General features: G+C 21.5%; 4 protein-coding genes across 10 annotated transcripts; 2 read left to right on the forward strand and 2 right to left on the reverse strand.

Annotated features, from left to right (window-relative positions):
* Nucleotides 1-32: 32 nt before the first annotated feature.
* Nucleotides 33-2,578, reverse strand: ArgRS-m (arginyl-tRNA synthetase, mitochondrial). 2 transcript variants are annotated; one of them, XM_086915260.1, is made up of 6 exons: nt 2,404-2,578; nt 1,177-2,050; nt 892-1,089; nt 655-782; nt 355-578; nt 33-275 (listed from the first exon to the last, which is right to left on the reverse strand). In XM_086915260.1, exons 1-6 carry the CDS (start codon nt 2,437-2,439, stop codon nt 125-127), a joined length of 1,611 nt encoding a protein of 536 aa, XP_086771386.1. In that variant the 5' UTR covers nt 2,440-2,578; the 3' UTR covers nt 33-124. The 2 variants fall into 2 exon arrangements, with proteins under 2 accessions (XP_086771386.1, XP_031770853.1); XM_031914993.2 differs by having other exon boundaries at nt 892-2,050.
* LOC100867037 (DNA-binding protein RFXANK) lies at nt 2,423-4,489 on the forward strand. Of its 2 annotated transcripts, XM_086915263.1 has the most exons (6): nt 3,044-3,316; nt 3,396-3,528; nt 3,627-3,695; nt 3,777-3,847; nt 3,914-4,061; nt 4,142-4,489. In XM_086915263.1, exons 1-6 carry the CDS (start codon nt 3,044-3,046, stop codon nt 4,207-4,209), a joined length of 762 nt encoding a protein of 253 aa, XP_086771389.1. In that variant the 3' UTR covers nt 4,210-4,489. The 2 variants fall into 2 exon arrangements, with proteins under 2 accessions (XP_012351092.2, XP_086771389.1); XM_012495638.3 differs by having other exon boundaries at nt 2,423-3,316; nt 3,627-3,847.
* Nucleotides 4,292-8,214, reverse strand: deltaCOP (coatomer subunit delta). Its single transcript, XM_003691347.4, has 8 exons — nt 8,078-8,214; nt 7,860-7,899; nt 7,218-7,441; nt 6,720-7,105; nt 6,467-6,637; nt 6,076-6,389; nt 5,641-5,957; nt 4,292-5,542 (listed from the first exon to the last, which is right to left on the reverse strand). The coding sequence occupies exons 1-8, from the start codon at nt 8,078-8,080 to the stop codon at nt 5,453-5,455; spliced, it is 1,545 nt and encodes a 514-aa protein (XP_003691395.1). The 5' UTR covers nt 8,081-8,214; the 3' UTR covers nt 4,292-5,452.
* mh (DNA-dependent metalloprotease SPRTN) lies at nt 8,177-11,648 on the forward strand. Of its 5 annotated transcripts, none has more exons than XM_012495635.3 (6): nt 8,177-8,354; nt 9,027-9,309; nt 9,402-9,562; nt 9,639-9,747; nt 9,850-9,969; nt 10,066-11,648. In XM_012495635.3, exons 2-6 carry the CDS (start codon nt 9,214-9,216, stop codon nt 11,479-11,481), a joined length of 1,902 nt encoding a protein of 633 aa, XP_012351089.2. In that variant the 5' UTR covers nt 8,177-8,354; nt 9,027-9,213; the 3' UTR covers nt 11,482-11,648. The 5 variants fall into 5 exon arrangements, with proteins under 5 accessions (XP_012351089.2, XP_086771385.1, XP_012351090.2 ...); XM_012495636.3 differs by having other exon boundaries at nt 8,216-8,354; nt 9,535-9,562; XM_086915259.1 differs by lacking the exon at nt 9,027-9,309 and having other exon boundaries at nt 9,535-9,562.
* The last annotated feature ends 15 nt before the right edge of the window (nt 11,649-11,663 follow it).

Here is an 11,663-nt window from a genome sequence, read left to right on the forward strand (position 1 = left end):
TTATATATACATAACTTAATATTGAAAATATCTTTGCAATATATTATTTTTATTTATTATGTGCAACATAATTTATATTTTGCAATATGTAATTCATTTATTATAAAAAATTTTTTCTTTTTTTTCATATTTTTTTCAAAGGTGTTAAACCAAGTAATTTCATACCTTGAGCAAGAATTATTTTTGCTACATGAAATAATAATAATCTTTGATTTGCTAAATCACTTGGTTCATTTTTTACATTCAATTTATGCCAAGCTATATTGATAGATTTACTAAAAAAAAAATTTATAAATATACAAAAAATTGCATAGAATTAACTTAAAATTTCAATATATATATAACTATACTAACCATAAATGAAAAAGATAAATTGTTAATATACAAGGTTCTAATTCTTCATAAGCCTTAAGTACAATTTCATCAAATTGACTAATTAATGTAATCAAATTATCAACTTCTAATTCTTTTAAAAGATTTGGATCACATTTTGTTACTAATGTAATACCACATGATTCTTCTAAATTACATAAACGACAATGAGAATATTGTAATTTTATTCCACAATCACCTTTCATCTAATATTAAAATATATTAAAATATATTTCTAACTAATAAATAATTAAAAAGTTTTAATTTATTTATATAACTTACATCCAATATTGAATTCCAATTAAATATATAATTATTCATTCTATTTTGTTTTAAATCATGAATAATTACACAAGATACACCCAAAATATCAGAAATTTCGTCAATTTTATCCAGAGTAATCTTAGTTGCTAAAATATAATGATTTAATTGATAAAATATATGATATAATGATTTAAACACAATTTTTTAAATACAATTATGACTTTTCTTTTATTTATGATCATAATATAAACTTACTTTTTATTTCCAATTGTCTTTCTCTCATAACTTCTTTTGCTTTATTTAAAATGTCTTCTAAAAATATTACATTCCCTTTTCTTGTACTCATACCTTGTACTCTTCCAAATTTAACATGTTTTAATCTATTTGCCCAAGATAATTTCATTTTATTTAAAATTTGAATTAAATTTGTAAAATGATCACTCTGAGCATTTTCTACAATATAATACATAGCATCAAATTTGTTTTTTTCAAATCTATCAATAGCAGCAGCAATATCTCGACTTAAATATAAAGTTGTACCATCACTTTTTAAAATTGGAACACTTTTTTGTTCATTTATATTTATTACTTTCCTATTATTGTTATCTAGTTTTAACAATTGCATTTCCTCCATTTTATTAATTATTTTATTTATATTTTTAATAGTATACATAGATTCCCAATCATATTGATCAAAAATTACACCTATCCTTTTATAAGTTTTTTCTAATTCTAAAACAGTAAATTGTTTTATTGTTTCCCAATTTTTATGAATTACATTATCTCCTAATTCTAATTGTTGAAATATCTTCTTAGCTTCTTTTTTCATATCTGGATCATTTTCAGCTAATTTATTAGCATCAACATAAACATTATATAATGTTTTAATAGGATCAGTTTGTATTTCTATATTATCAATTTTTGCTATTTTCATTCCAAGATAAATATAACCAAATTGTGTACCCCAATCACCTAAATAATTTATTTTTGTAACTTGATTATGTAAAAAACTATTTAGATTAGCTATACAGTTTCCTATAATTGTAGAGCGTAAATGACCTACATGAAAAGGTTTAGCAATATTTAGAGAACTAAATTCTACTATAATATTTTTATTATTATCTATGAGTAGTGGTGGTACAACACCAAAACAATTATTTTCTAAAATTTTCTTTATATATTTATTTCTTAATATATGAAAATATATGATATTATCTTTTATTATTACATTATCAAAAGATTCTTTTAAATTATTATTAATAATATTTTTAATTTCATTTGTTAAATTGTAATCTTTTGTCTTTAAAGGAAGTACAAAAGAATATGTACCAATTTCTTTGTTAAATTTGACATATAAATTAGACATAATTTTATGTCGATATACATTATTTTTATTTTGTAACGGTTCTATAACCTAAAACAAATTATATTTTTATTATTTTTAAAATTTTATCTATTTAAAAAAGTTTCTGCATTCACAAGAATTTTTTAAATATAATTTATATAATATAAATATTTTTAATAAATATATTTGTTAATGCAATATTTGTTAATAAAAATATAATTATATTTGCAGTTATTGAAATAACCGGCATTATATAATATGATAAATTTTTAAATTATTTAACCTATATTATAATTATTGTATAATTAAGAAATTTATTATAAATGTATTAGAAATTTGAAATTATGAAATTCAAATTGATCTTAAATATTATATAATTTTTAAACTTTTTAAAAATTAAATGAAAAATTAATATATAATACCTTTTTAAATATTATACTTCTCATAAAGTTACTCATATTGCGATAATAATATTATTTTTATATTATTTAAAATAAGATTTTTATAATATATAAAGTGAATTTAATATATAAAATATATTAGAATTTATAGGTAGATGTATAACTTTATAAAAATTTCTGTTTCATAATATATCATGGACAATTTGTCAGTGTAATATATGTACTGATGCTTATTTTATTTTTCTAAATAAGCATTTATAATAAAATACATCCTTTTCATAAAAATTTAAATTTTTATAAAAGTGTTTATATTAATTATATTTAATATATTATAGAAATATTATAGAAATTATGTGAAAATAGAAAATATACACTAAATAATGATAATATCATATAACCTTCACATGAAAATAGTTACAGATCTTTTAAAAATTTTTTAAATTTAATTTTAATAACGCTTATAGTATATAGTTAAAATAATTAGGTAAAATAAATCAGTTATATATTATATCATTTGAATGTAATAATATTTATTAGATAAAACTTTTTAAATTACGTAAATATATATATTATACATATTTATATTAGAGTATTTTTTAACTTAAAAATGTGTTTATATTTTATTATTTATATTTGTTTATGTATTATTTAATATGATTTTATGGAATATAATAAAAATATGGAAAATCAAATTCATTCTGAACTAATTATAAAAGAAGAAGAGGAAGAAGAAGAAGAAAAAGAACAAAAATGTGAAACTAAAAATATTGTTTGTGATGGGGAATCAACAATTGGCATCAGACCAAGACCATTAATTTGTAAACCAGAAAATGTAAATATTGGGTGTAAATCCGAACCTATAGAAACCAAGTGGCATTGGGCTCCAGGAGCATGGCAAGATGCTACAAGAACTAGTGCTTTTCAACCATATAAGGTATATATAATTTTTTATGTATATTGTTTAAGTAAAATATATTTATATAAGCGCATTTTTAATCTAATATTTTTTTTAGCCTCCTACTATACTTACTAATTTACAAAGAGGTAATACACAAACAGAAATACCTCAACTTTATAGTGGTAGTGATATTACATTTCATACATTAGCTGGTCAAGGTGAACTTACACCTGAACATATACATCCAAGTATGTTATATTATGTATATAAAATATTTTTAGATAAAAATGATTATATACATAAGTGTATATTATAATTAAATTATTGTTAATAAATTATTATAAAGATACTATAGACACACCTGATGAAAAAGGTTTAACTGGTCTTATGTGGGCTGCGGGATATGGACAATTAGGTAGTGCACGGCAATTACTTAAAGCTGGTGCTAATAAAAATTATCGTGGTCTTAATGGAGAAACACCTTTGCATTTAGCAGCTGCTTATGGACATCATGATCTTGTAAAATTGTTATTAAATCATGATGCAGATTCAAATGCAAGTGATGAGGTATGTGTTCATAATTTTTAATAAATAGAAATTTGCAAATTAATTTTCTTTTTAATAATAATAAAGGAAGGAAATACACCTCTAATATATGGAGCATATGGTGATCATCCACATGTATGTTATGAATTATTATCCAGGGGTGCTGATATAACGCATCGTAATATGTACAATATAAGTGCTTATCATGCAGCAATATTAAATAATTCATTAACTGGTAAGCAAAAATCAAATATTAAGTATTCTTAGCAAATTATATAAAATATTAAAAAATTATTCTAATCAATCATTTTTCAGCTAAAGCAGTTATTGAAAATTATTTGATACAACAAGTGATAAATATACCACCAGATATATTACAATAAAACAATTTAATGCAAATTATATAAAAATGATTTTTTAATTTTAACAGGTTTTAAAAGGTTGTGAAGATTATACATAATAATATTTATAATTGAATATTTCAATAAGTTTTTATTTTTAATTCTATATAATTATTTATAGCAAATATTTTTAAAAAATGCATTATTAGTGAATGAAATTTATATTTTTAATTTTTATGAACAGAAAATTTTACAGAAAATTTGTCAATTATATTTAATGAGTAAATTAAATGATAAATAAATTTTTGCTTACTTATAAAAAGTGCAAATAAAATTCTTTTAAAACTATTAATATGAGATATTTTGTATATATGTGTACAAATATTTATAATATCTTATATTAATTTCATCCTCTTTTTTATTTTTCAGAAATATATAATTTTTTTATTTATATTTGCAAAAGATATATAATAGTTTTGTTCTTAAACATAAAATATATATTTTTGCATTTTCAAGAATAAAAAAATTTAAACATAGCTTTCAAAGGATATATATTAATAATAATAATATTACCTTTGAAAATAAAAAATATTTAAGGATGAAAAAAATATAAACAATAAATGCACCTAATAATACTATTGAAAATAACAAAAACAAATGAATGTAAATATAAGAGTGAATTAATATTCTATTAAAAACTTAGATTATGTCTATATTATTCCTTTATTATATTGTAATGTTTATGTATGTATGTATGTATATACATACATACATACATACATACATACATACATACACACATACACACACAAATATGTATATATGTGTACGTATGAAAAAAATATTTCCATATTTTGTAAATAATATATGTACCTCAGTTTTACTAAAAAGTTTTGCAACTACAAAACTCATAAAGAAACAGTTTGAAAAAATTAAAATAAAATTAATATATATAATTCTCACATGTTGATAATAGTAAGTGTAATTCATAAAATCTTCGGTAATATTTTTTTACCAATTATAAAATATTTGTATACAATTTCCTGTAATAGTTTAATATTAGACATGTACTAAATTGAAACTAATTGTTCAATTAGTATATATATATGCTTGAAATTCATTCAAGCATTCATTGGTAAAATAATGTTTGTGTAAGAATAAAATTATAACTTGAATGATAAATAAGCTGAAAATCTTTATCTTTGAAATTCCAATGGACAGTGCTAATTTTGTATTTTTGTACATACTTAGCACGAGCAATTATCTTATTATATAATAGATACTTTTATACCACTTCATAATTATCAGTAAAGAAAACTGTCTCCACTGAATATTTAACAGGACTTTCATCTTCTACAAGTAAGACTTCAGTTACCTATAAAAATTATAAATTTGTTTAATTATATACATATATCAATAACTTATTTCAATTTTTGTTAATTATATTAATAATATGAATGAAAGATAATTTACTTTAATATTGACATATGATGTCTTAGATGAAAATGAAACAAGAAGAGGGAAAAAATCTGCAGGAGTAGAAGAAGGTGCTGAGAATTCCATTGAACCTGATTTCGTTGTTGCATCAACTACTGGTAAAGACCATACAAGTGTATTTCGTCGTGCTTCATGTGTATATTGTCCATCGCATTCGCTTACTATAGGATTGCATCCCATAGGTAATGGAATATTTATTTGAACATCATTTAATTCTAAATTAATCTGTTCTAGTTCATATTCTATATTCACATCACATCCACCTTCTCCATTTTCAGATGGCCAGCAATTAACTGTTTTAAATAATAAAAAGAATTATCTATTTATTATATATCATATTATACATATATTAAAATATATTTTAAAAAATTTAACATTGTAATTAATTTGTATTTAGTAAAAGATTCCTACTTGAAATAGGTAATGCTGTCTCATCTTGAGCTTGCAATCGCCATTTTAATACTCCAACATCAGTATTCAATGGAAATGGTTTTGTAGGAATTTTTAAGCCTATTTGACCACGTGTTCTGAATAATTCTTTATCCACATTTGGATGCGTTTGTACTTGAACTCCTCTTGTATCTCTATTTTCTAATTGTACACGAATTCGACCCCATTTTTCATCCGAAATATGTAATGTCACTAAACCATGCAATTCAAAATGTTGTAAACCACCATCTCGACCAATTCTGACATTAAGACGTTCTTCTTGTCGTAAGTGAACTCTTAATATAAAAGAAATAGTTATAAAATTTATTAATAATATATATCTACATATAAAGTAAATAAATAAATATCTTACGGTTCAGTATTAATTATCTGTGGTGTAAGTGATGTTGGTTTTGCACCTGTTGTAGGTAAAGGAGTTGTTACAACATTTTCTCCTTCTTCTTTTAACTGATCTACAAATGAATCAACATCACGAGACTTTCCTCCCAATTTCATTGCACCTGGTCCAGCATTGACAGGTTTTCTGTATATATATATATATATATAAAAATATTTTTATAATATAATTTTTATTAAAATTATTTTCATATTATATTATTTCTTACTGTGGTGTATATGAAGGTCTAACTGGTTCTGGTACAAAATTAATAGTGTCTCTTGCATTAAGTGTTGGTGTAAAATTACCACTGCTTCCATAAGAATTACCAAATCCAGGATTTTTAATGCCACTTTTTTTAACTGCTTCCATTCTTTGTCTTTGCAATTCTTTTGCTTTTTCACGCATTTTATTTCTAGCTTCTCTTTCCTGAGTCATTCTTACAGCTTGATAAACTTTTTCTTCATGTGAATCCATTTCTACAAATGTTCTAATTTGTGCTAAATTAACACTTTCTCTGTATCCTAATGCAACTATTTCATCAAATGCAAATATCAAATTGAATGCATTTTCAGCTATTTCAAGTTCATCCATTGAATTACAATATTCTGGAATCTATAAATTTATTATGTAAATTAATAAAATCATTTATCGATATTTATAAATATCAATTAAATGACAAATGAATAAAAAATTAAAAAAGAAAAAATTTTTATTATATACTTACAACTCTTGCAAAAAGCCTTAATGTTTCTAAATCTTCTAATATGTTACTGGCTTTTGTTGTAATTAATAACATATATACTTTTTCCAAAGGTTGATAGACATATCTCACAGATTCTGTCTCTACAAATGTATGCTGTTTGCCAGAACTCATTAACTTTGGAAATGCAGCAAGTAAACCTTCTATTCTAGCTTTTGTCATTTCAACAAATTGACGAGAAATAATAGCTAAAATTTATAAATTATTAAATTTTATTTGTTAATCATAAATAACAATAAACAAAATATAAATAAATTAATATATATTAAAAATACATATAAAAACCATATGAAAAAATATATATATTTCAACTAATATTATTAAATACTTTAAGTAAAATTATTATGAAGAACATTATTCGCAATATATAGTAATATAAAATATCTAGTTCAAGATAGAATTCACAAAAAATATGAAAAATTAGAAATATCTGAAAGATTTAAAATATAATTAACAGAATATGTATATATGTATATTATATTTATACTAGAGAAGAAAATTATGATCATCCGATGATTAAAAAAATAATCATATGTAATATCAAGCTATGAACAGAATATATACAGATATAAACAAGTGCGATTAGAAAAAATAAGTTTTACTTACTTTTGCCTGCTTTTGTGCAAACTGCTGCAGCAATAAGTACCTTAAATAGTAACAAATAATTTAGTAATGCAAGACATTTTAACTTTTTATGTTTTAATATCAATCACGAGAGGTGATTGACATCTGTGATAACTTTTACTATACGATCTTGTAATAAATATCTTTTACAATTTAGGTATATTGTCAATGACTCAAATCATTGATAAATAAATACTTACCATTTTGCTGAATTATTTTGACACGATATATATTGTACGATTAACCTAATATAATTTTTACATAAGCCAATCTTCCATCCACATCATATATACAAATATGAGATTACAACCAGAGGGCGTACTGTGCTGACGTGTGGCATGATGAAGTGTTATAAACCACGAATTAGAACATTTAAAAGAATGGGACGTTTCTGAATATTCTGATATTATGTATACTTATATATCATGTACATTATATTAGTTTTCTTTTTAATATTGTCTTATTTATAATAATAAGGTTTGTAAAAAAACGTATCTTTCATCTCAATAAAGACAATCTACGAGATATATATATATATTGTGTGTGTGTGTGTGTGTGTGAGCGCGCGCGTATATGTGCTGCTATACATAGAAAAAAACCAAGAAATAGATAAAAATAAAAGAATAAGAAAAATAAGAACTATCAAAAATTACTAAATACAAATTCACATTCAATATTTCTATCGAATCAAATTTCATATTATCGTAATATATATATATATATATATATATATATATGCAATGATAAATAACTATACTATAATATAACATAATAATAATAAAACTACACACATATTTAATAAAACTATATATATACTTCTACATATATATTTATATAATATTTTTTTAAATATTTAAATAATTAAAATAATAATAAAATAATTGTTCTTCTGTAAAGAAGTAAATAATATTTCTTCTTTTTAACTTCTAATAACATTAAGTATGTAAATATATTATAAATATTTATAATATATAATATTGATATTTATTTTGAAAAATATATATTTTAATTCTAAGTTGAAAGTTTTGAAAAATATACATTTTAATTCTAAGAAAAATAAATATATAATAATATAAAAAAAAATGAATAAATAAATATAATAATTTTAAACAAAAAATTTTAAATTAATTGAGTATTTATATGTTAAAGGAGAGCAAGAAAAAATAACAGAAGGAAATAAACAGAAAATTTTTTTGAAAAAAAAAAAATAAAAATGTCATTGATATATATGGTTAAACGGAAAATTTAATGATATAAATTTGACGAATTCATTAAATATATTTTTATTTGTATCTATGAATTTTTATATTATTTTTATCAATATTTATAAATTACTATGAAATCACAAAAATCTCGTGATTTTGAATTAGCTTATAAATTACAACAAAATTATTGTTTTGGATTAACAGAAAATGCAGTTTTACCAGAAAGTGTAAGTTCTTTTTTGATGTTATAGTTTTTTAATAATATTATATATTAATAATATATGTATATATACTTATGTTACTATTTTAAAAAATTTAGAAAGATAAAGAAAATTATAAACCAAGAACTTTAATTGATCAAACTTTAGAGTTAATTGATCCAACACCTAATATTCATACATTGTTTATGCAATTTAATGAACGTTTTTTCTGGAATGTTTTGCTTTCTGTAGAAGTTAAGTGGAGTCCTAGAATGACAAGGTAATTTATTTTATTTAAAAAATTTTAGATTATTTTAATAATATAAAATTTATTTATATATAGTTATGTATTATAGCTGTGCAGGTATATGCACTTTTCATCCTCGAAATCGACAATGTGTAATTTCACTTAGTGCACCATTATTAAAACTTAGACCCAGAAAAGATCTAGTTGAAACTTTATTGGTAAGATTTCTATATAATAATAATTACATATTTAATTGTTAACTATTATTAATTATTAACAATTAACTATTATCTTTTATTTGTTTGAAATATACATTATAGCATGAAATGATTCATGGCTATTTATTTCTTACAAACAATAATCGTGACAGAGATGGACATGGTCCAGAATTTTGCAAACATATGGACAGAATAAATAGAGTAGCTGGAACAAAAATAACTGTAATTATCTGTAATAAAATGAATATAATAATTTATGACAATATATAATTTATGACAATTTTAATATTTTTTAAAATTATTATTTTTTATATATAGATATATCACAATTTTCATGATGAAGTTAAATTATATCAACAACATTGGTGGAGATGTAATGGTCCTTGTCAGAAGAGAGCTCCATATTTTGGAACAGTACGAAGAGCCATGAATCGCGCACCAGGTCCAACTGATTTTTGGTGGAAAGAACATCAACAAACTTGTGGTGGTCAATTTATTAAAATTAAAGAACCAGAAAATTTTAAAGCAAAATCTTCAAACAGTAAACAAAAGATAAAGTCTAAAAATGATAACTTATCAAATAATATGTTTAATTGGCTTTCAAAAAATACTCCATCTACAAAATCATTATCTACATCCATTCCTAAGAATATTAAGTCAAATAATCAAAATTATACAAATGGATTTCAAAAACTTGGAAATACTACAAATAATGTTCATGGTTGGGGCATAGGAGGTCCAAATAGTAATTCACAAAAACATAATAGTCCTAATACTAATAAAATTTCTAATACACCTAAATTTTCATCTTCTGGAATGGTTGGTGGTTCTAATACAGGACGAAGTAATTTATTAAATAAATTATATAATATTGATCATAATAAAGATATGAATAAAAATACTGCATTAAAACAGACAATAAATTCACCAATTAATAGCATAAGTATTGAAAAATCTATTACAAATACTCAATCAAATGAAATACAAATGAAACTTGTAAAATGTCCAATATGTAATCATTTTATACTAAATAATGAAATAAACAAACATATAGATTTTTGTCTAATAACAAAAAATGAAAAAAGAGATAAAAATGATAAAAAAATTACAATAAAGAATTATGATAATGATAATTTTATAAAATCTGAAATAAGATCAAATAATTCTCCATCTGCACAAAAAAGAAAAGATAATTCAATTATATTTTCAAATAAACAACCAAAATTAGATGAAAATTTTAGAAAAACAAATTGTCCTATTTGTACCAAGAGTTTTGATCTTGTAAACATAAATGAGCATATTGATAAGTGTCTAAAAACAGATAAACAAAATGATAATTTAATTATATTAGATGATATTGAAAGTAATAGAAATGTAAATGAAAGTATAATTTCTATTAGTAGTACATCTAGTGATGATTTATCAATTATTGAAAATGTTGATCATAATACAAAATTTAAAGAAAATGTAGCTGATATTATGTCACATAATTGTTTAGTTTGTAATGAATTTATTCCTATTGGAATATCTTTAAGTGATCATTTAGAAGAATGTATTGGAAATGTATTTAATGATGATTCACTTTTATCGGTTGATTATGATAATAATGAAGCATCAAATGTAATTTCAGAAATATCAATTGAACAATCTAAGTATCCTTGTCCTGTTTGTATGCAATTAATAATAGAATCTCAAATGAATCAACATTTAGATGTATGTCTTACAATTGCATGAATAAAATAAGTTCTATATTAACTATTAAAAATAAAATAATAATATATTAAAATATAGTAAAATTTTATTATAATATATATTGTAAATATTAAAATTATATTAATTTTCCTTTTATTATATTTATGTTTTGTACTATTTATTTATTAAACAAGTTTTTTATAAAATAATCTTGTTAAAATATT

The sequence above is a fragment of the Apis florea genome, unplaced genomic scaffold (genome assembly GCF_048593485.1).
Source record: "Apis florea isolate Af1SG1 unplaced genomic scaffold, ASM4859348v1 contig_3772_pilon, whole genome shotgun sequence".
Classification (NCBI taxonomy): Eukaryota; Metazoa; Arthropoda; class Insecta; order Hymenoptera; family Apidae; genus Apis; species Apis florea.